General features: G+C 39.0%; 1 protein-coding gene across 1 annotated transcript; it reads left to right on the top strand.

Annotated features, from left to right (window-relative positions):
• The first annotated feature begins 5602 nt into the window (after positions 1-5602).
• LOC115419037 (uncharacterized) lies at positions 5603-24469 on the top strand. The gene is made up of 7 exons (XM_030133645.1): positions 5603-5973; positions 10261-10484; positions 11253-11352; positions 11449-11544; positions 12962-13503; positions 16022-16830; positions 17647-24469. Exons 1-7 carry the CDS (start codon positions 5932-5934, stop codon positions 18252-18254), a joined length of 2421 nt encoding a protein of 806 aa, XP_029989505.1. The 5' UTR covers positions 5603-5931; the 3' UTR covers positions 18255-24469.
• The last annotated feature ends 696 nt before the right edge of the window (positions 24470-25165 follow it).

The raw sequence follows: 25165 nt of genomic DNA on the forward strand, positions 1-25165 counted from the left end.
CACTTACAAGATCATTAAATGGCTCATCATGAACATATTTATACATTGCACTGGACAAAAGAGTGGAGAAGCTGTGAAAGTTGTGATTTTCCGAGTTAAAAAAATTATTTTCGGTGGGGGGGGGGGGTTTGGACGAAAATTTCAAAAAAATTACACAGGAGTGCTGAGAACATCTTGTTGCATCAGAAATTCAGGGCTAATGTGGTATTTGATAATAAGCCCCCCCCCCCCCCATGGTAGGATGACCAAATCCACATAGACCACATGAGAGGACGACTAGATCTGTAGAGACCACAGGGTCAAGGTTTGTATTTCTGTTTCCCTATATTTTTCTTGTCTTTACTTTCTATAAATATTATAAAATCTCTGTATTTTTCCATAGTTTTTCTTTGTGTTTTTTCAGATGGTGTCCAGTCAAAATGTGCACATGTGGATCATTTTGTTGTTTTGATCCAGACATGACATTTATTAAGTTAAATCTTCTGTCAACGTGAGCTTCTGTGATTTTTTTCAAGGTTCAATTTATTGTCATTTGCATGTTTATACATAAAACGAAATTTGTACTCAGACGAAATTTGTTTACTTTGTTGAAATTTTTCTTTCTTATGTTATATCGATGACTTTATGTTGGTTACTTTATGTGGTTTTTATGATTCTTTCAGCTATTTGCATAAGACATTTTTGGTTTCTAATCTCTCCTGCCTGGTGTGATAACTTCCTAAATTTCTATCATCTTATTGTATGTGATGTGAAAATCAACTCCCAAACACGTGTTCACTGATCCTGGTCCTGTAATGGGACTTCAACTATGCATTAGGTTATGCTTTTAATGTCTAAAATGTATAATTTGGTATTTTTTATGTTTCCTGTATTCTGTACAGTATTTTATATTTTATTTATATGTAGTATTTATGGTTGTCTTATTTATTCTAGGGTGCCTTTTAACAACAGGACTGGAAACTAACGCTCAGCTAAAATGGATACATTTACATGTTGGTTGATGTGCACTGTCCCTTGAAAATAAACAATAAAATGAAAAAAAAACCCAAAAAAAACAACGGAAATATAACAGTAAATGCATTAACCCTTTAACCCCTGATGTGTCTGTGGTGATTGCTCTGAATGTATGATTTATTTTAAGTATTCATAAGAATTCAACTGTTTGCTCAATAGTTAAATTTCCAAGTGTGTTGATAGAATAGACCTTGTTCTTTCCATAGACATCTGAGCATGCTCAGTGCACCCCCTGCTGTCTGTGGAATGGGGGTAAAACACAGAGCAGTGAGTGAGACCGACCCACTATAAACATGATGTGCTGCACACTTTTAATACCCCTCGGCCTAATATAGTGTAAGATTCTGCTGAAAGTTACTGCCCTATAATTTAGACTCTTTGTGTAAAACTTATTACATCTATGTTTATATTTGAAAGTACTCATATTATAACTGCACAAGCCCACTAGACCTTGATAAAGTAGGTCAAAGTGACCTATTCTGCTCCATGCCAAGACGTAGCCATAGTGTAAATTTGGTGAAGATATCTCAATGCATTCTTCAGATAATGCGATTATGGCGTTGAATGGACAGATAGACAACAAAACGATTACAACACCCCTCAGCCGAGGGGTAAAAATAGATGGTTTTAGACGTTTTTTTTTAACACCGTTTTCCTTGTGGTTTTTACCCTCGGCCCTGTTGTCATCATTGTCATCAGTTCGTCGTCCGTCTGTATGTGCAAAAACTTTGGTGTGGACTGAAGGCTGAGGGTTTTCAAGTGCAGGCACGTTATGTTTTATTTTTACTGTTTGCAGTGTTGTGGTGATTTCAGGAGTTCAGCCAGCTGTCGAAAAGCAGCTGGACTGATTTATTAAAAAAAAAAAAGAGCCCAAAACAAAAAATCTGCATGCAGATGGGCACGCAAAAGTTTGTGAAATGTCCTGTTTATCAATGTAGCATGCATGCCAGGTGGCTAGGTGGCATCCCCACCACCAGGACCAAGTGCCTGCGTAGAACCTTTCTACTTCTCTTCCTGTTCTCTCCTAGCATGAAATACAATCACAAAACAGAAACAGAACATGGCGAAGCAGTACACAAAAACTGACAATTTTGTCTGGACAGACGGGAAGGTGGAGTTATTGCTTAACACCACTTGAAGGTCTGTTGCAGGGAAATAATCTGACATGTTGTTTTCCTGTACTGGCGTGTGCCTGTGATGTAAATGATACGTGATGAGAAAACAGAGTTTTGCATTTTCAACCCTTTAGATGGTGATGCGAGAGTGGAGCGTTTAAGATTTCCACTCTGGAAGATGGTTTCACTTTTTTGCATTTTCAACCCCCAAAAACAGTTGCTGTCTAACCAAAAGGCACATCTGATAAAATATTTTGTTGTTTTTATCCAAGAGTGTTGTCGTGTAAACTAGGCCATAGTTGAGTAGTGTCATGGCCCGGCTCCAGGCATGACAAAAGGACACCAACAACAAAATGTGCAGTAAAGAATAAAGTGATTTATTTACAATAAATAAAGACAAATGTGCAAATAATATAACTCGTATGGGATGTGGCATCTTTAGCATCAGTAATGGGGTGAGTGTTGAGGTGAGTGAATGTAATAAGTGTGAGTGTTGTATGGTGTAAAATGCTGGTGTCGGCCTGAGCGGTGAAGGAGAGAGAGAGTGTCCGGCGCTTTACCACCGGCATAAATAGGCGTGGCGCGTCGGACCCAGACGTGCCACACGTGCGCTGGTCCGCCCCTAACTCCACCTGCAGACAAATGTTAGGATAGACAAGCAGCCCACATGACCAGAAGGGAGGGGTCATGACAGTAGAATGAAAACACATGGATAGAAAAGATGCTGAAGTCTGTCCTTTGACACTTGAAGTACAATCTGGTGACAGTTGATTAGAGATTTTGACTATTGATCACTGCAGCTCTAATTCCTTTACCTTTTAATGTGCAATAATACACATTTCAATATTCAGAAAACAGATGAATAAAAATCAGTTGATCTTTTTAAATGGTAAATGGTCGGTACTTAGCGCTTTTCCACACTTTTATGGTGCCCAAAGCATTTTACAAAACCTAACATTTTACCCATTCTCACACACACTCATACACCAGTAGGTGGCTGCTGCCATGCAAGGCACTGCCGCCAATATAAAACTGGGAGCCATTTAGGGTTCAGTGTCTTGCCCAAAGACACTTCGACAGATTGGACAGTCTGAGGCAGGATTTGAACGGCTGACCCCTCGGTCATTGGACTTGACCAACTGAGCCACAGTTATTTAGTGTTTTTTTTTGTTGTTGTTTTTTAATTAACCCTACAGTATTCCGCCCATAGAGGTGCTTCTAATCACTAAAGCTCGTAATATGCACGGTGTCGTAGTTATGTCAAAAATTTTTCATACAATTTGTTTTTGTTTGGTTTTTTAAAATTTTTTTTGGTATTTCATCAACTTGAACCATAAACAAAAATACCAAATACTCAATAACTGTCAATAAATGTTTGTAATGTAAACAAACCATTTTTAACACACACAAAAAACAAAAAAACAAAATGCAAAATGTTGCCTTTTTTTTTCCCTAATAAACCTCATAAAAATTGGTTTGTTTTTTTCATCCTGTCATATGTCAACGATTAACACCAACATTGGTTAATATACATTATTTTTTGTGCTAGGTCCAATGTTAAATGCTAAAATGTGTCAGTGTGCATTTTGTACTCACTTGGTAGAAGGGTGTTAGTGTAGGAATTTAACATGGTTTACAATGTGATGATTTTAATGGATGAGTCAGAATTTTAAAAAATCATGCAATAATGAACAACTGTTGAATTCTGACCAAAAACAAATTGTCAAAAATAATATGACCTTTTATAAAATGAAGTGCAAAAGTGTGCATAATATGCTCAGCCAGATACTGGTAGGTTAATGCTGAAGCTGAGTCCATCCGTGAGCCGGAGGATGCTGGAAAACGTCAGACTGCTCCTTTAGACGTGTTGTAACGGCAGCCATGTTGGATTGTGAATCACAAACTGAATGTTGAATCTGAGCTTCACAGCAACAGCACAGAGTGGGCTTTATTTAGACACAGACTCAGAGTGTGAGTCTCTCCACCCCCGTACTTCAGCTCAGAAACGGCAGCGACAGGAACCCGCTGCCGCCATCCTCATCATCATCATCAGCTGTACGCCTTCACAACTGATGGCATAAACTGAGTGATGGACAGATGAATTAACATGTGATTTGATGAATTTAAAGGTGAGAAGATATAATTTAAAGGGAAGTGACATCAGAGGTCATGAAAAATGAATAAATACTTCCAATGTGCATTTGGGCAAATTCAGGTACAAAAAATCTGGAAAACCTCAGATATCCTCTGAAGTTAAAGTCATTTACAAGATGAAAATGAAAGTAGCGTCTGTAAAAAAAAAAAAAAAAAAAAAAAAGTGGATTTTTCGTTTTTAGTTTAAGTTCCAGAATCTTGATGCTCCTTTCATTTCCTCACATTCATTTCATAAACATGGAGTTTCAGAGTAAAGTTGATCATATGTTCAGAGCCTAGATCTGAAAAGCTGACTTTAACTCCATGTTGTTTGAGCCTAAAAAAAAGCAGCTGAAGAGTATTTTATTTATAACGATGTGTCTGTTTTCATAAATATGAAGTTCAATATGTATAATTAATAATACATAATATGAAGTGCAGCTGAAAGTAACCTTTTCTGTGATGTGAAAGAAACCAGAGTAATTATCTTAAAAATAAATAAATTGAAGAAAGACAAAAAACAGAAGACAAGATAACTGCACATGCTCCACATTCACTACATCTGTTCATCTGTGCACTAACTTCCCCTACCTCTTTATATTGCACAAATGGCTGTATTTGTGATGTTTGCACTCTGTTTTTATTGCACAAACTGGGTTTAATACAAAACTAAATCCAAATATACACAATGTGAAAACAAGAAAAGTGCTCGGAGAGCGCAGACCTCTGCCAAGGCAGATCAGTCCCCCCCCCACCAAATCATCACCAAAACTGAATCATTTGTTCCTTGTGCCAGTATCAACATTTCCTGAATTTTTCATCCAAAACCGTCCATAACTTTTTGAGTTCTCTTGCTAACACACACACAAAGCAAAGTGAGGTAAACAGCCTCAGTATTTCTGTAGATTCAGTGTGGTTTTGTCTCCAGCCCCTAGTGGCAATCAGTGGTATTACACTTTAACATACTTCTGTCCTGGCTTGGTTTCGTTGCTTTTGGCTCTTGGTTTAAATGTGCAAAGCTCTGCAGCTGCAGCGACAGCATGACGAAAGCCCATCATACAATTGCAGCTGTGTGAATGTTCCTGAACTGTTACTATGGCAACTGCTTACGTCCTCAGGCATACGCTGCAGGAGGAACTTCATCTCCCAGCATGCCCTGAGCTGCAGCAGTGGCGTCTGCGGGATGGCCCTAACTACGGCTCTAAAATGGATGGAGGACGTTGAGTTCTGCTTGAGGAGACGAGGAGATCCAGAGGAGAAACGACAACCGCCACAACCTCAGCGCCTGATTGGCTGACGACACTCGGGGGAGCCTGACCAATCAGAGTGCACCCTGACGGTGTGCCTGCGTGTTTCCCTCTGCTCGCCTGCCTGCGCATATTCCCATGTTTGCAGTGCTGCATATATGTACGAGTGTGATTTTGGCGTTCAGCAGTAGTGACATGAGAAGAAGGGGGAGGGGAGAGGACACAGAGGCCAAAAGAATAAACGGATATAAAGAAAAAACACAACGAAAAGGACGAGAAGAGGAATCAGAGCAGAAGGAGGACAGATGCTGAGCACAGAGTGAGGAGGAGGAGGAGGAGGAGATCTGCCAGGGGAAACAGCAGCGTCGTCGATTTTCTCTGGAGCTGCAAGGAGGCGGCCATCCTCCTCTGTTGCCGTGACGATGGGCTGCTGGCTCTCTGGACCCTGGATGGGCGATCAAACGGTGAGAAAAATGACTGCAGAGAAACATGAAGGAAGAAGGAAAGGAAGGAAGGATGGACAGAAGGATGCATCTGCGTGTGATTGATGATGTGGAGCTGGTTCAGTTAGTGCATTTGTGTGTCTGGTTTGTGTGTTTTTGTCCTTAAACCTGTTCCATCCTCATCCTCCTGCTGCTGTCAGTCACTCAGGTGCCATTTTGCGTGTCTGTGTTCATGTTGTGCATATGTGTGTGTGTTTTTTACATGTGTGTTGTATGTGGTGGAGGGTGACTCATGGTTGTGTGGAGTTCACGATACTGTTCCTGCGTCTAATTCGACGGCTGCGGAGCTTTCCTCTGTTTGTGTGTGAATTAACTCTTTCCTTCTGGACTCTGTGTGTATGTGTGTGTGTGTGTGTGTGTGTATTTGTGGCCCGGTTGCATAACGTTGCTGAATTCACAGTTTCAGTCTGTTCGGTGTTCACCCTGCAATAAAAAACACACCGACAGCCCAGAGTTAAGATGGCAGCAGGAACACACACTATGTTTCCATGCACTGATACTGATACAACACTCTGAACATTTTCTACTAGTGTTAAACTATGAAACACACACACTCTGTTCCCACACATGATGTTTCTGCAAATACTGGAGTGTTTTTCTGTATTAGAGTTGTATCTATGTTGTAGTCGTATTTTTAAAGCCTCCTACTGCTGTGTGTTGATGACAGATGTTGTAAATGGCCATTTTCCTAAAGGCACTAAATGCATCTGCACCAGTGTATGAATGCACACTGCTAACCTACCGGTATCCGGGTGAGCATATTGCGCACACTTTGCACCTTATGTTAAAAAAGGACATACTGTTTTACACAATTTTAGGTCAGAATTCAAAAGTTGTTCATTTTTGCATGATTTTTAAAATTCTGACCCATCCACTAAAATCATCACAGTGTAAACTATGTTAAATTCCTACGTTAACACCCTTCAACCAAGTGAGTACAAAATGTCCACTGACACATTTTAGCATTTAACATTCGACCTAGCACAAAAAATAATAATATATATTAACCAATGTTACTGTTAATCATTGACATATGCCAGGATGAAAACATAAAAATGTAGAATATTATATTATTATATGTATATTACAATAATATAATACAGTGGCTGTGACAAGAATTTTTAAAAATCATGCAAAAATGAACAACTTTTGGATTATGGCCTAATACATATTGTAAAAAATAGTATGATCTTTAATAATGTGAAGTATAAAGTGTGCATAACATGCTCACCTGGATACCGGAAGGTTAATCCCAAGTCATTTTTTCTTGGTTCAATAAAGGTTAGTATAATAAAAAATAATAATGCATATTAACCAATGTTGGTGTTAATCATTGACATATGCCAGGATAAAAAAATGAAAAAATAACTAATCCAATTTTTCATGTAAAAAAAACCTGTAAAACCTCAGGGTAAAACCATTATATCCTCAAAACTTGATTTCGGGGATATGATTAACAAAATTAATTTAAAAAATTAATAAGTGCCATGAGCAAAATAGGTTGCAGATGTTTGGTTTATGTTCAGTTCATGATATATTTTACTGAGAAAGTCACTTTTTCTTCAGTTTTCTATGTTTTGATATAATAATCTTTGAATTTACTCTGAGCTTTAATGAACATCTACATAATCAGTGAATTAAATAAAGGAAAATAAAGGATCTACACTGACAAATGCAAAATACAGAGGTTAATAGTATAATAAATGGTGATAAATCAAGGTTAAATGTAGAGAAAAATTCATTTGGAAGGCACCACAAAACTCGTTGTAGGTTAGTAAGGTTTAAATAGAGATAAAATATGTGAGAAATCACTTACAAAAGGTTAAATGTAGAGAAAAGTCAGCGTAATAATTGTTTGGGGAAACAAAGAGAAACTGTAGTAAATGTAAAACAGTGTCTAGTTTGAAGAGTTTTATTGCAGCAGTGGGTTTGGGTTCAGATCTGCAGTGTTCAATGCTTTTATTGTCAAAGGTCAAAGTGGGAGTGGTTTATTAACATGATGTAGTCTTGTTTTCTTCAGTTTTCCCTGTTTTGATATAATAACCTTTGAATTTACTCTAAGTTTCACTGAACATCTAAATGATCAGTAAATTAAATATAAGAAAAATACATGATTTACACTGAAAAATGTGAAATGCAGAGGATAATAGTAAATGTTAAAGTTAAATGTGGAGAAAAATTTAATTGCAAGTTGCCCCAAAAGTAGTTTTTGGTAGATTTCTGGTCCTAAATGACAGGTGAATGAAAATAACGTAAATAGACTTTGTTTTAACTCTATAGAGTGAGTCAAGTTTTGTTAGCATTAGCATTATGGATGTGCACAAATAAATAGACAATCAGTGACAATGTGAAACACAGGGAATGTGTTTTTTAAGAATCGGTGGAAGATTTAAGTTGTAACTTCATAAAAACACGTTAAGAACACAATGTTTACGGTGCTGTTTCTGTCTGAGTGGAGACTGAAAAAGTGGTCAGTTTTTTATAATTATTATTCTGCTTTAGTTGAAACATGTTAATGATGATGTATCCACTAATGGATTGAAACTGACTTAAACCCACTGGTTTATTACTAATTAAAATGCTCACTGTCAGTATTTCCAGTGTTTGTTTCATGTGTCAGTGTGTCACTGTTGTTAATTATCACTTTTCATTTTTAATCCATGACTGATGTTCTAACATTCCAGTAAAGTGCATTTAACTGAATTATTGAAAAGTCAGTGAAAACATACATATTATGATAACTCATGACATATTTTTGAACATTTGGGTTTGGAGAAGATTTAGGAGCCACTGCATTAGAGATATATATTCATTAGAAAGGTGGAGTAAAATGGTCAGAGGCTGCTACAGTGAAATCATACGTATCATTAGCCTCATAGCATAATTGCTTAACTCATACACAAATGGACAAAAGTATGTGGACCAGTTGAATTCAAGTGTTTCTTTTCTAAAAGGGTTCTGGGATTAAAAAAAAACAACCCAAAAAAACAATGACAAATGTCATAATATAGTTTTATATTTGCAGCAGTCTTCAACAGTCTTATGGGCAATGTTTTATGCTCTGGTTGGGTCAGTGTAAAACCCAATTTGATATAAAACCAAACTCCATCCATCCATCCATCCAGTTGCTTTTGATTAAACTGTTCGAGCATACCCCTTGGATGTGTTGTCAGTTGCCAAACAAACAACCATTCACTCTCATATTCACATGTACAGAAAATTTAGATTTATCTTTTAACCTATTAAGGTGCATGTCTTTGGATGGTGGGAGGTAGCGAGAGTACCCCGAGAGAACCCATGCAAATACAGGAAGAAAAGGCAAACCATTCTGCTGTGAAGCAAGAAGATCCTGGCAAAACCCAGACCGACCCAGCATACTGAATTTTACTACTAGGTTGTACACTTCCAAGTGGAAATAATGATACTGTCAGAGTCCATGAAACCCACAGCTCGGTAGGTTTGGTGAAAATTTGAATAAAGAATGTCAACCCTGAGCTCTGTTTTATTCAAGGTTTTGGAAAATGGTCAGCACCAATATTGGGTCACGACCCTGGAGACCAGACAGAGGATCCAAAACCAGACAAATATCTAGACAAAAAAAAAGAGAAGCAAACTTATGTTGGACAGGGACTACTATGAAAACATATCGAAGAACCACAGATGTACGATTCAAAGGTCAAGTAACGTATTATTCAAGGGTCATCATACACGGACATGGACTCTAAAATCAGGGATTGTCCTCTTACATTAGTGACTTTGAACCTCTGACCATTAGCAGGTTGTCTCTAAGGATCAGCTTGTTTGGATCTGATGGGTACAGTATAGGATGATGATCTGTACTCTTTAATGGACTTCAGGTCAGTGCCTCTAATGCAGCTGCTTTTAAAGTTACTGGGAAATGATCTCAAAAGTGCATAAAGTATATTCTTTTCGGAGTCAAACTGTTACTGAAACACCATGGCAGCCCCGGAAAATAACAACTCAGTCCTGCAATTTAAGTATCTGCACAGCTGATGACACAGTTCTCATTAAACTGCATGTATGGTGATGAAGAGAAAAGGTAAAGAGCAGGGTTGTATCTCAGTCCTCAGGTGATTAATGTTTATATGTGTTGATGTGGACGTAATCTGAGTTTATCCTGGTTTTATCTGAAGGTTCGTATGAAACTAAATCTACTCCAAGTTCTGAAAATAGAGTATGACATTTTCCAGTTATTATAAAATACTTTCATCTGCTTCTGTCTGTCAGTTAAATGGGCGAAGCCTCGCACACCTGAGCCAGCGGGATGCTCTGCGGATTCTGGCAGCCAGTCAGCGTCCAATCACCATGCAGATAAAGAGTCAGAGGGGGCGTGGGAATGATACAGATCGGAGCACCTGGGAGGCCCTCCCCCTTAACCTGCAGCACCTGAATCTACCACTCCCACTGATGGGGGCGGGGCTTGGTGCCTCCAGCCCCTCCTACCAGGACAGGTAAATAATTTAAAAAGTAAAGTAAATAAGTAAATGACGGACAGGTAAAGTAAATAAGGATATCACATGACACATGACAAATATCACAGAAGTATCCATTCATTGTAGCGATTTCAAATTTAGCTCCCCACGGTTCTATCCTTGGACCACTGACATGATGTCTATTGTATACAGCTTTAACGTCCATCTTTATGCAGACGACACTATCCTTACTGTTGTGTAAACTGTATAAATGATACTCCTACAAACACCTCCATAAACTGAAACATGTCCTAAAGTGTATGAAGCTAAAATGAATGTTACTGTGAATCAAGTCAATATTTTTTTTTTCCCCTGACTGATAACACGATAATTTTAACGTCCGTATTGACAGTTATTCTAACGTTGACTGAAATTGTGGTTTTGTAGTAAAAAACAAATCTTCTCCTCCTTTATCTACCAAAAAGAGAAATACTGAATCTGTTTTCAACTGTATTAAACTACAAGATTTTACTTATCTGTAACTTGAAATGGTTCTTGCTTTTTAACTGACACTGTAGTTTGCATTTATCCTTATTGTGCTGCACTTTGCTTTTAGCCTTGTATGCTAATCTACATAATGTCTGGGCTCTTTTTTCTATATTATTCAAGTTGTCTCTGCCTTTAATATCATTATCATTGTGTTGAAAACTTGGGTCCTTCAAATTGTTTTATGTAAATAAGTGACTGTACTGTTTTAATGTTCAATTGTGTGTAATAATTCATCAGTCTGGTTTACTCTTCTTTCAGACATTATTACAACCATCTGTCTCTGCCACAAGACCACTGTGACGGACGCTACAGCTTCCTGTCCAGCTCCCCCCGGGACACAGTGGACATCAGCCACCAGGTGGCGCTAACACACAAACACAGTCACAGCTCCACCTTTATAAAGTTCACAGTAAAGCAATAACTTATGTTTGTTTAAAAACTGTCTAACCATCAGGATCCAGAACTGACTGGTCGTCGTCCAAAGGAGCAGAACTGCCTAATGGGATGCTGCAACACCAACTTAGAAGAACCCAACGGCTGCCACAGTCAGGTAAAACACCTGAGACGTCTCACAATGTGTTTAAACCAAAGATTCACCATAGGTGTCCTTCAGTAACTCAATCTAATTCACATGCTGAAGTTTTCCTTCAGAAAATATTTATGGAAATGGAAACAACTGGAAAAAAAAACAAATTGTTTCACTCACTTGAGGTGATTTTTCTGTAAAAGAAAAAAAGGTGGAAAAGAAGAAACTTCTGACAAAAGAAATGAAACTTATATGATCGATCAGCTAACTGATCAGCTGTTTGTATCGTTGTCCCAGATATTCCAGTTCTGTGCTAAAGTATGTTTGTATGACAGGTAGACATGCTAGAGGAGACAGAGTTATTGCTCTCTTTTAAATGGTAAATAACAACAGAATACAATACTTCTATTGTTTATTATAGTCATGTTTATTGTAGCCTACAGTACTGTCCTCTGACCACATAAAGCAGCTTAGTTTACACCTGTGCTGTGTGGGTCAACCTAACTTGATGAGGCTCTAGTGTGATTGGTTCGGTGAGGTGCTACTTAATTATGATTGGCTGTTCTTATGTCTTTCAAAACATGGATGAATGAATTCTATCGAAATTGTATCGAGCATGTCTCATATTTCTGTCGAGGAAAAGTTATTTTGCAAAACATATCGTTATCGTTTTATCCCCCAGCCCTATGTGCACATATACAATACATTCATTGCATTGGCATGTTTCTCATTATTGATCTAAAACACCTTACATTCAGCGCTATGATGCTGTGGACTATTGGTCCACTGTTCACAATCTGTCGGGTTTTACTCCACAGCTCTACTGAAAGACTTAATATAGAGGCAACACGGCAGCTCCCACAACTGTGAAATACTGGCACTTGACTGAAATGGGATCAGGTCATTCATCTATCTCCACCCTCTTATGAATTATGAAAAACTATCTCAATTGAAACACCTTTTTAGGCAATTCCCTTTTTTGTTTTTCAGATTTTGCCATTACCATAAACACTTATGACTGGCATGTTGACCAGTGGGGATCCATGGGTTCTAGAGGCGGTAGTTTTTATGCTGTTGTGTATTCATGCATGCTGTACCACATTTGTCCAGCAGTCACCGCCAAAGCGTTCTGGGTATAGCAACGTGATTGTAAGGCTATTGTATTTCAAAATGACTAATATCTCCCAAAATACTGGTCCTATCAACTTGCCGTTTTCGCTAGTCTGGTCCTTAACCAAAAATACATTAGTAAGACAAACTGCAGCAGTCAGCTCTTAGCAGATTTTGTGTGAATCCCAAGCCACATCTGCATGCACGCACGCACGCAGAGGCCACTTTGCTTTTATAATATAGATGCAATGTGTCAAATGAAAATAAAATGGATTTCTGATAATACAGCTGTTGTGTGCATGATATTATCGATGAGTACAACTCGTTTCAGACGGATGACGATGACTTCATGCTGGAGAAGCCGCTGGGTTTCCTTCCCCTCCACCATGAGTTGGATAGTGGTCTGGGCTGGACTGATGGATCCCTCCACCAGGGGGACCTCTCTGGTCTGGAGACTGAAGAGGGAGGCCTGGAGGACTGCCACCCCCATGGGGCCCTGGTCCCTGGAGGCTGCGGGGGTCTAGGAGGTGGAGGCTCTCCTTCGTCTGAGTCCTTCATATCGTCGGAGCTCAGCGACTCTGGTTTCTACAGTGTGAGCACCGGGGAGTTCAGGCACTTCCAGAGGCTGCTGGAGAAGCGGATGCGGCTGTACAACGCCCGGCTGCAACATCAACACCAGCACCAGCATCAGGCTGAGCCCTGTGAGAGGCGGGAACGCCGTGACAGCTGTCCAAAAAGCCACCGCGAGCTGCTGGAGGCCATCCCTGAGACACTCACCATGCAGCCGCCGTGTCCACGTCTGCAGCACGAACATGGTATGGAGGAGGCGGACCACGGCCCCGTCATGGATCTGCCACCGCGAGGACTGTTCAGGTGAGCAACATCTGGTGGACAGTCCAGAAATGTCAGGGTCATAGTAAGGTGGAGGTGGTTCCATCCTGATCACGTGAACCATATCTGTAGTTCATCTCACAGGACATCTTCTGGTGGAATAATCCTGCCATTGGGCGACTATTTCAGACTTCATTCTCCTCCATCCTCTGAGCTGAGACTACACACTAAAAAACAACCTGTTTCATCTTCTATGTCATGTCCATTTTGCTATGTTTTAAACATCAATTTCCTCTTCCATCTCGCTACCTTTTTTTACATGTATAACAAGTCCAGGCTGTGTAGTCAGAGTATAAAAGTAAAAAATAGACCTCTGAAGGACATTTTTACCATCTGTGTGGAAAGCCAACTGTCGTTTTATCTTGTTGCATCATTTTCATCTTTTGTCTCGTTAAGTCTTTTATGTTGGTGTCACCGTGGTACCTCCACATTGTTTTAATTGTAGTTTTTTGTCCCCATTTTCACTTTATCTTTTTAGCACCAGGCTAGTTTCACGTCAATGTCATACTGTGTGAACCTTCATTATAAGCCGATGAGTAGGAAAAATTAGCTCTTCTTGAAAACTGAGTCGGAGGTGTTGGAATTTTCTCACACTTACAACATCACAGCCTAAATTATCTCCAAAAGCATCTCTGTCACTATCAAGACTTCAAGGTAATTAAACCTAATGAATGTGATGAAATGATTATTTTAAAGCATTTCATTGGTGAATTTACAGAACAATCAGCCTATTATCCTATACATCTGTTCCTGCAGCCCTGTGTAATCAGGTGACCAGTATGGGAAAAGGCCTACGTCTGTTCTGATGTGGGTTTGTGAGCTTCAGTCATTAAAACAGGATGATTTAAAGCCTAAAGAGGCAAATATACACTGCTGTGTTTCCATAGTAACGACCAAAGACACCTGCCGACGATGATGGGCTGAGAAAATGTTCTAGTCAGAGCTTTTCTGACAGGAATGAGCTGGCAGCAACGCAGTGAGAATCTATATACATGTTGTATGTTATTGATTTATTTATACATTTCATATATCAGTGAAGCGTCTGCAGTTTATACAGATCTGTTCCAACACTTACATCTAAAGACCTGATGCACTGACTTTACCATGTTGACCAATATACTGTATTGAGATGACTTTCTAATGAACAGTCTGTCAATGGAGACAAAAATTATGAAATTGTTATGACATTACATTTCAATTTGTTTAAAAAGGGCCCATTATATATGTGTAAAGTTATATAGTTGATGTGTTCAAAGACAGTTAGACACTGCAAACAGGAGAGTAATGTTAAATAACTTGATGGTAATAAATACTGTATTAAGAAGAATGTCTTTTGCTGATTGGTCATCGACAATAACATGCCATAATCTGAAATCATCTTTTGGTTAGTTTGGACTTTAAGCAAACAGAAACCTTTGTACATTAGAATGTTCCTGTGAAAGAATGTGTGTTTTACATTGTCATGTTATTCATGTTTTCTGTTGTTTTCCTCCATTTCATAACTTTAAAGTTTTTACATCTTCAGTGGCAAAATGGTTAAAATGAACTTTATGTCTCTTTAGTGTAAAACTCCATCCCAGCCTGAGTGTTTAACTACATTTATTGAATGGTTTGGTGGCCATGGTGGAGTCTAATGCCGCGTTTCCACTACGTGGTATCGGCTCGACTCGACTCAACTCGGCCTTTTTGCTTTTCCATTACGAAAAAGGGCCTGGTGTCTGGTACCCGGTACTAGTTTTTTGGCATCACCTCTGCCGAGGTTCCAGGACTGGGGACCAGATACTAAAATGTGACATGTAAACACTGCAGACCACTGATTGGTCAGAGAGTTGTTTCTGCGACCCACCGTTTTACAAAAAACACATGCGGAAGTTCACAGTAAATATAGCGGTAGGTTAATCCACGTGATGACAGCCTGTAAAACTACATCATGGTTTGTCAAGGAGATTCAGACGTAAAAATTCAGCGTGAGCTTGACAAGACAACATGCAACAAGCGAGTTTATCAGCAACTCTCTGAGCAGACGACACGGAAGTAACACACCGCATCACTATGACGTCCAGGTACTGTAAAGTCAGTAGTATCCTGTAATGGAAACGGTCACCAGAAATACGACCTGGTACCTGTGTCGAGTCGACCGAGTCGAGTCAATTCCACGTAGTGGAAACGCGGCATAAGTCCCACAGGAATGAGCTTGATTTACTGTGAGCAATGTAAACCAACCTCTGGTCACACAGGGACTAAAGCACCTGTATGTTTGGACCATGAGCCCCATACGCCAAAAGTACCAGTTAATCTAAACAGTGGTACTAACTGGTATAAAGAAGGCTCATACTTACTAAGACTAAGCCATGTCACGTAAAGTCAGAGTAAGTTGATTTTGACCCAGTGATAATGCGTCATAAGTTACCCTCTAGTTTTGACTAATTTCAGTGTCACTGTGACATCAGAAATGTGTCAGTGTGTTGTTGTTTTGTTGATTTATTTTTTGTATTTTCAGGGTATCATCGGTCCAGTTCCACAAAGCCGACCGCCCTTGTCTGAACCGTCACAGCTCCAGCAGCGGCGCCCTCTTTAACCCCTCCCACACTCATGCTGCTGTCTCCCGAATGACGGCACCGGTCCTGTCCACCTGCAGTACCCCGTCCAGCCACCGAAGGCCACTGGTTCCCATACAACAGCAGCACCACCAGGCCTCAGGCTCAATGGGGATGTTGAGGAGGAGCCGAACACTGCACCATCGGCCCCCGCCTCAGGAGTACCGCCGCAGGGCCAGTCATCCCGCGTCGCCCTCCTACTGCGCTGCCACCCTGCACTACTGCGGAGGAATCGCTCCTCATAACATCCTGCCACCAGGTCTACCAGAAGAGACGGAGCTGGGGCCAGGGGTGATGCATCTGTCACCACAGCAACACCCTAATGGTCTGGGCCACATCAGGGCCAGCAGCAGCCACGAACGATTCTACGACAACTCCAACAGCCAGCACACTCACCACGACTGGTGGCACTCGCAGGAAAGAAACCGGATACCTGATGCACTGGTGAACGAACGGGACCGGGAGCTGGAGAGGGATCTGGAACAGAAGAGACTCATCCAGAAGGAGGAGCTGGAGAGGGAGGTCCAGATCCAGGAGGAGATGGAGCGGGAGAGCCGAGCCAGAGAACAGCAGCGTCTGCAAAGCCACATCCACCCTCCCCCTCCTCCAACCCTGGGCGACGTCAATGATACCTGGCCTAAACCAGCCAGTCGCCAGTCCCAGGGTGGAGGGGGAGGAGGGGGTACCTACAGCACCCTGGAGGGTCACATAGGTAAGACGGCATTTGGGTAACAGTTTCATATTTGGTGATCACTGTTGTGAAGTATTAGACAAATGTGGTGGAAATCCTCACAGTTTTCTTTCAGTGTAAAAACAGGAATAGGCTCTGGTAACAGTGGGGTTCCATTAAACTCATTTAACCCATAAAGACCCAAAGATCCACTGGAAACCAAAACCATATACTGATCTAAACTGTTCAATACCTGTTGATCCACTAATTCTATCAATACATGTAAATAATTGGTGTAAAATGCAGTTTGTCATCTTTTCATGGTCATCAGATATGACCCATTTGGATGTTCAGAGGCTCCGTACTGAACGTGGTAACACTGTCATCTTCTACAACACTGATTCACCAGAAAAACCCATGGAATATGATCAATGACAGTTTGATCAATGGACATACTGGGTTTGTGTCCAGTTAATGACATCTTTGCAGGAAAACTCACTGTCTTCAGTTTTCTCTGTTTCTGATAATAACCCTCAACTTTAATCTGATCTTTTTATGAAAATCTACATGATCAGAGAATTAAATATAGAAAAATACCTGATTTTCACTGAAAAACAGCAAAAGACAAAGGATGATATTGTAACTAATGGTGATAAATCACTTAAGAAAGGTTAAATAAAGAGAAAAATTCATTTGGGAACTGAAACAAAAGTAGCTCTGGGTCTTGATGGGTTAATTTATAACTACTGATCACCCTTTTAATGTTAGTACTTGGACCAAAACTCTATGGTTTAGGTAATCTTCAAGCTTCTAATTTTTATATCACTTCACTAAGGTGTTTGTATTTCATACTTACAGGCACTGGTTCGTCAGTTGGATGGGAAGCAAAGAAAGGACACGTGAATACCAGTTCCAGCCCTAATCCTAATCTCACTCCGAACTCCAGTATTCAGCCAAAACTGAACCCCATGTCCAGACCCAGCACCACATCCAGGATCTCCAGGAACCAGCTGCTCAGAGACCGTGCATCTCAGCTGGCAGACGAACGCAGCGGGATGAGCACTGATGAGGAAACCAGCACCGATATGCTAATGGGTCGCTACTGGAGCCGCACTGAGAGGAGGGAGCACTTTCTGTTGGCCCGTGAGCAGAGGCAGCAGCAGCAGATGGCCAGAGGAACAGCTACAATACGGGAGGCTGTGGCCAGGGGAGGAGCCACCACTACTGCTGCCATGGGGGGCGGAGCCTCTGTGGGTGATGGCAATGGGTTGGACAGCAGATCATTCACTGAAGGCCGTTGCAACACGGTGCTAGAGCTGAGCCAGAGGAAGTTGAGCCGCCTGAGGAACCGGAAGCTGCTGGACGACTGGACAACAGTGGAGGAGCTGTTGACCCATGGGACCAGACTGGACAGCCATGAGGACATGCTGTGTCCCAGCTCGCTGCTGACCGTCACTACCGTCTAATTGCACCAACTCCATGGAGAAACCTGCAACCGAAGGCAACGTGTCAAGAAATCCTGCTGCAGACGTCAGTTTCATCTCTGTGGATCTACTACAGATGCAGGTCTACCATGGGTTAAAGAGTCATAACAGTGGGTCTGCAACCGGTGATTATTTTCATTGTTGATCAGTCAGTTAAGCAGTTGGTCTATAGAATTAACAAAGTGATGACAAGCTTTTTCTCTCAAACCCAAGATGTCATCCTCAAATGTCTTTTTTAGTCCAGAACCCAAATATGCCGTTTACTGTCACAGAAGATGAAACAACTGTTAGGAATGAGGTTTGAGGACAAAATGAAACAAGAATCATACTGTAATTTCACTTTCTCCATTTCTTTACAAATTTCCTCTTTGGAGCAAATGACACTGCAGTTTTCCATAAAGAATGAGATATGGGCCGGTCTTTGTACTGGACTCACAGAGATGAAACTGGGAAAGACAGAAGAGGATTTTATAAAGTGTTGTTTTATCCAATGTGTGTGTGACTGGAAACCTCACCATCATCGCTGTACTTCACCTCAACTGATAGCTTTATGTGTGTGTGTCACCACTGTACAGCACTGGACTAAATATGTCGGTGCATGATGAGTGTTCGCATTATGTGTCTCACGCCACATTTTAAGGTACATTTACTTCATCCGATCTTTGACTAGAGGATAAAAACCTGGGGGGCAATATTGTCCAGGCTGTGCACTATCAATCGATCGCATGACTGCTTTCACATCAGGGCCACAGAACACAGAAACTGTAGCAATGCAGACAAAGAGACCAGGGTACAGACTACATCCTGGACCGTTTTTATAGATACTCTGTTTACAGTGAAAACACTCATCAGTGGGAGGGTTTGGAACTAGATGGAGAAAAATGAGATCTGGTTAATCGTTTGTGCAACGCTCACCAAACTGTTGGACAGGAACAGGAAGCAATGAGCTGTGAAGGATGTCAGAAAAAAACACAGCATAAGAAACCGAGTAGAAAACCTCCATAGTAGCAGTCTGAGTTTTTGTTACCTCATAATGCTGTAAATCTGACATGAAATTAGATAACTAAGGCTACATTTACACGTAGCCAGTATCTTTCAAAACATAGATTCTTCTCTGTGTTTGTGCCTATTGTTTACACAACAACGATGGTCACACCCACCCACCGAAAACAATGGTTTCTAAAACTTAAAATTCACCAAATTCAGACTTGTGAACTCTGCAAATTTGGTCTTGGTAAGAACAGCTCCAGAAAATAGACTTCCTCAAAACACAAGTCTCTGTTACTGGAATGGCTGCTTGGTAACTTTCCTCCCTGGTTCTGCTGTATTTCTGATATTGGCTCCCTGATGTCATTAATGACAGGTTAGCTTTGTCGTTACAAAAGTTATAAAAGGTTTGCTTTGACATTTAATGTTAACGTGAAGGTTGAACTGTCAAGGGATTTTTATAATTATTTAGTTGTTTGTTTTTGGGAGACTGCCCGTTTTGTGATCATTTATCTTTTCTAAAACATATACTGACTTCTATAAAACGACTACAATCACCAAAAAGTATTTCCTTGAAGTAAAAACGAGCAGTTGTGGGTAATCTCCAATGCAGTCGTCACAGAAGCCACCATTGTCTTTGAGAGTAAGTTGACAGTAGCATGAAATGCATCTTGGGATATTTTCCACACGAGTCACCAACCAGTCTGTCCTTGGTTTAACAGATGAGACAAGAGCAATATTCGGGAATTCCATCCTATCTTGGTTTGTGCAAGCTTTTAAATGGAACAGAACTTAGACCTCAACTGATGTTGTTTCACGAGATTGTGAGAACAGAACAGACAAGAACGTGTAATGAGAAATGTCGTTTGTCTTGTTAAACCAATGAAGAAAGACTAGGACAGTTTTATGTTGAGTCAGTTGTAGAAAAAGGCAAATGGAAGATGATGAGTTGAACATCGGAAACTTATGAATGTTTTTATCGGCTAAAGTTTTCCAGTTTGATGCAGTGTTTCATATATTAGTGTACGATGGAGAAGTTGACCGACACAAGAAAAAAAACACCAGAAGTTGACGTTAGAATCGAATTGTTGGTTTGGAACCCATAACTTCTTCATTTATCAAATGGCCGTATTCAGTATCTCCTTATGGGGTCCACACAAACACAGAAATAATTCCTGAATTTCTTTTTACAGTCCCCTACTACAGTATTTACCCTGTAACTATGTGGTAAATTATGGTATATTGGTTTGTAGTTACCACTCTGTAATCAAGTAGGTAAATACAGTGAAACTACAGCTGAAATACTACTTGAAGTGAAGATACATTGCTGACTGGAACCATAACTTAAGACGATTCCTTAACCAGAAGGTATGTGATTATATCAGAGTTATTAACAATGATCATAACTTCACTAACCTTGGTTAACTTGTTCTTTATGTTATTTACCAGTGGTAATAAGCAATAAATCACCACATAGTTATTTTATGGGGCTGTAAAAGGAGCATTTAGCATCTATTTCCATTACACATTTCCATTTTATCCATACACCAACTTCACCTCTCCCAAAGCAGACATTTGACCAGTTTCTGAAATTTTTCTCATTTTCACCCCTTTAATTCCACAAATTGAAAAGGCAAATAAAAGCAGGTGGATTGAAACCCACCTAGTAGTAGGTTTAAGGAATGATGACTTGTTATTCCTCCAGTTTCAGCGTCACTTTTTCTCTTGTCAACACTAGATCTTCAAAAATCAGCTACTGTTGAGACTTTTTTGGTGTACGGTCAGGTGGATTTCATTGTTATTGCACATAAAGCATCAGAAACATCGATCTGAAGTTGTCTGCGAACATCTTGGTTGTAACGTTGGACTTTATTTGGAAACATTCAGACTCTTTGTCCTTCGTAGTTCATTGTTTCCTGTTCCTGTTTCTTGGATGTTTACAGATCAACCTGCCAGGAAACTGCTCGTACACGTTCACCAAGACCAATAGAAAACACCTCAAGTCAAATTTATCCAGAGTCCAAATAGACTGATCCCAAATCAGCGTTTATGACATTCCACTAAGAGTTGGTAGAGCTGAGATCTGCTGATTCCAGGTCTGCAGTTCGGGATAATGTGCAATAATACCTCAAGCTAGTTTTATTACGACGATGACGTCAGGTTTCCAACGAATACAGTTTTAATTCCAACTGATGCACAAACAGTGACGAGTCACCACAAGTGCACAGTAATCGTAAAAACACCAAGAGCAAAGGTTATTATGTACATATTTATTATATTATCTCTTCACTCTGTTTTCCACCAGAGGGACCTGTGAAAACAACTTTTTGCACATCGTTTTTTATATGAACCTTTGAGTAACGGGACAAGGCCAGTGGAACGACTGTAGATAGAATGACAGTGTGTTGATGTTTTCTTTATAAACTATCCTAGTGATTTATGGAGGAAAAAAAAAATCAGTTTATTGTCATTGTGTTGGACATATTTCAGTATTTTTCTTGTGATGGTTACAAACAAATGTGAACAGTTTTTATGCTCAAAGAAATTTCTTTAACAGCTGGTAATGCTTTGGTTGACCATTCTGAAAGAGTGAACACAAAATGTGAATATTATTATCTGTTGAAATGGCTAAATTGAATTTTACTGTTGTTTTGTGTCATTATGACATGTATATATTGATTTTGTCAGGAGGTATAGGTTCTGTAGACGTGTTTCAGAGGTTGTACATACAGCAGAGATTATCATTGTGTAGAACTTTACACTCACAGCACCAGAAGGGTCACAGACACTGATACAAAGCAGAAATTTAACATCCGTTTGTTCGTCTTCACCAGTCAAAGATGATAAAATACCAGATCCAACAAATGAGAAACAGTCACATCCAATGTCGGCAACTGTAAAACCTTATGACACTGGAGGCCTGACATACCTAGTAGACACAAAATACCACAACAGTATGAATATGGAAACCACTAATTAAAGTTTTTTTTATTGTTATTATTTAGCCACTTAATGTGTGCTAATGTTTAATATATGCCACTTGGTCATCTGGAAAAAGTCATTTTCAAAATTAAATCAGTAATGCAATGTAATGTAAAACATGTACATTGACGATACAGAGATTTATATGTAACTCAAACTTAATTTCTATATTTATTTTTAATGTTTTTAAATATGTATTTAAATGAAACTAGTGTCTGACAGCAGAAAGATAAAAAAAAATAGTACAACATAGTGTCTCTATTTATTTTATGTTGGTTATTTTTAAAATTTTAAGCCAAAATCTATTTGTGTTACTTATGTGTAAACTAAATGAGGTCTTTAGAAATTAGAGAAGGACAGGTAAAACACAATTTTCCGAGAGCTACATTCATCTATAACAAATTTGATGAATAAAATTCCTTAATTTCCTCCAAGTTAAGTTGCTAACTAATGTTAGCTTGCTAAGTAGACCACTGTTAGCAATGACAAAATGTATCTTTAGACAAAAATTACTAGTGTTTCTTTAACATGTTATTCAATATTTTTTCAGCCTCAAATATTACACTATGACCTGACTTTAAGTTATCATATAATTAAGTAACTAAAAGTTAATACTCAACTACTGAGAACACCATCATTAGTAAACAAAGAAAAGCATGTCTTGCTAACTTACTGGTGTTTCTGTTATGTTGTAAAGCATTTTCAACTGATTTAAGGATAAAAATTTAAGTAGAATTAATATTCAACTTTCCGACATTAGCTAGCTCATGCACACCTTTTAGCAAACAAAGAAAATGAGTCTCTGTGTTTAAGCTAACAGTGCTAGCATTTCACTTTTATGTGAAATACAGTATTTTCTTAGAATTCTTAGTCTTTACAGTTAAAGCCTGTAATGTTGGTAAAAAAAAAAAAAACACAAAACACAAAGATGATAAATATACTAAATTTTTTTCTCATTAAGTTAGGCAATGAACACTTTGAGGTTGAAACACTGATAAACACTGGTAATGTTGGTTTATTGACGTGTTTTCCTGTTTGCTAACAGTCATGTGCTATGCTAGCTAATGTTACTAAGCATTGTATGCTGAAATTTTGTTTATCAACTTAAACCTATAATGTGAATGTAGTTCTCAAATACATTTTCAAGTTTTTTCTGTTAACTTCCCAGGGATATTTCAGAGCTATTACTACAGAACTTGGTTTTATCTCACTGATATCAACAAATGCCCTTTGGTGTTGTCAAACGTTGTACCAGAGGATTAAATATTTTGTATTTTGGGAGAACATTAACATATACAAGATTTGCACTGGGTAAATATAGTACATGAAATTTATTTAACAAAATAAGCATTAAGCACTTTAAATTTCTGATTAGTAAAGAGGATTTAAGCTAATGACAGCGTCACATTCATGATCCAAACTGAGATGGTGTCTGTGGATCCATATTTGACTGTTCTGGTTCTGTTAGGAAATCACAATGTGCTGACTGATTGGAAATAACATCTAATTATCATCCATTTGGCCAAATCTAGTGATGCCATGTTGAACCAAAAGCTTCAATAACCAGAGGACAAAGGATTTAGAAAAGGGTTAAATGTCTTTCCAGCTGCTTAGAATCTGATTTACATGTTTTACCTCGATTCATGACATGTAAAAACAGAAATCTAAAGCTTTACACGTCTGTTAGTGGACACTGAATTGTTCTATCACAAAATTAATATCTCATGACGAGTAATTTGTGTCTATTTTAACTATTACCAACCAGTTTCTGCTCAATATGAGACCTATTTGTCTATATTTGGTTGGAATGAGGCGAACAGTTTCACATTCCTTCCATTTTTCGCAGCAGAGCTGATAAATCTGACTAAGGACGAGGACGGGAAGATTTAGTGAAAGTGTTCCTTTAAAACCTGTCCTCTCTCTGCTGTGACTCAAACAGTCTGAATAATGGATGACGATGAGAGGTTTTATTTTTTCTCGCCACCCGCCCCCTCCTTCACTCTCTTTGCTTACGTTACACAAGGACACACACAGAGCTGAAAATAGCGCTGCCGTCCTCATGTGATGTGAATTAAAAGCACACGCTGCTGCTGCTGCTGCTGTTGGAACTGGTCCGACTCCATCTGCTGACCCTCGTCCAAATGCACACAACACTTTTCACTACAGTGAGCTTTTTGGATATGACCATGTACATGTGATTGTAATAAAGAGATTTTAATTAGCTATGACACACTGCGTTGGCGTTTTCATTGGCGTCAAAGTCTCCATGAAACCTATCACAGAACCGTTTGCTTTTACACATTTAACTCATCTGTAATGGAAATTAGAACCAGAGACATGAAAAAACTAACCTAGTACCTAACAGTAACTCTGCAAAAGCCAGCATAGCACTAATACATGGAAAAAAATAAAAAAAATCAACAAAACTAACAAAAAAGAACAAAATACTCAACAAAACTAATAATATGACCAAAATTTAACCAAATAATCAATAAAATACTCAAAAAAACAACAAAAATGAACAAAATATTCAACAAAAGTAACAGTTTTGTTGAATATTTTGGTAATTTCTAACAAAAATGAACAAAATATTGAACAAAACTAACAAATATAACAAAATATTCAACAAAAGTGACCGAAATTATGAAAATATTCAGCAAAATTAACGAAAATTACCAAGATTATCAATAAAATGACCAAAAATGAACCGAATAATCAATAAAATACTCAACAAGACTAATAAAAACTTAACAAAATATTCAACAAAACTAACGAAATACAAAAAAATTTTACAAAACTAACAAAAATTAGCAAAATATTCAACACAACAACAAAAATGAACCAAATTATCAATAAAATTACCAAAAATGAACAAAGTATTCAACAAAACTAACAAATAAAAACAAAATATTCAACAAAAGTAA

Source organism: Sphaeramia orbicularis, chromosome 5 (genome assembly GCF_902148855.1).
Source record: "Sphaeramia orbicularis chromosome 5, fSphaOr1.1, whole genome shotgun sequence".
NCBI classification, from domain to species: Eukaryota; Metazoa; Chordata; class Actinopteri; order Kurtiformes; family Apogonidae; genus Sphaeramia; species Sphaeramia orbicularis.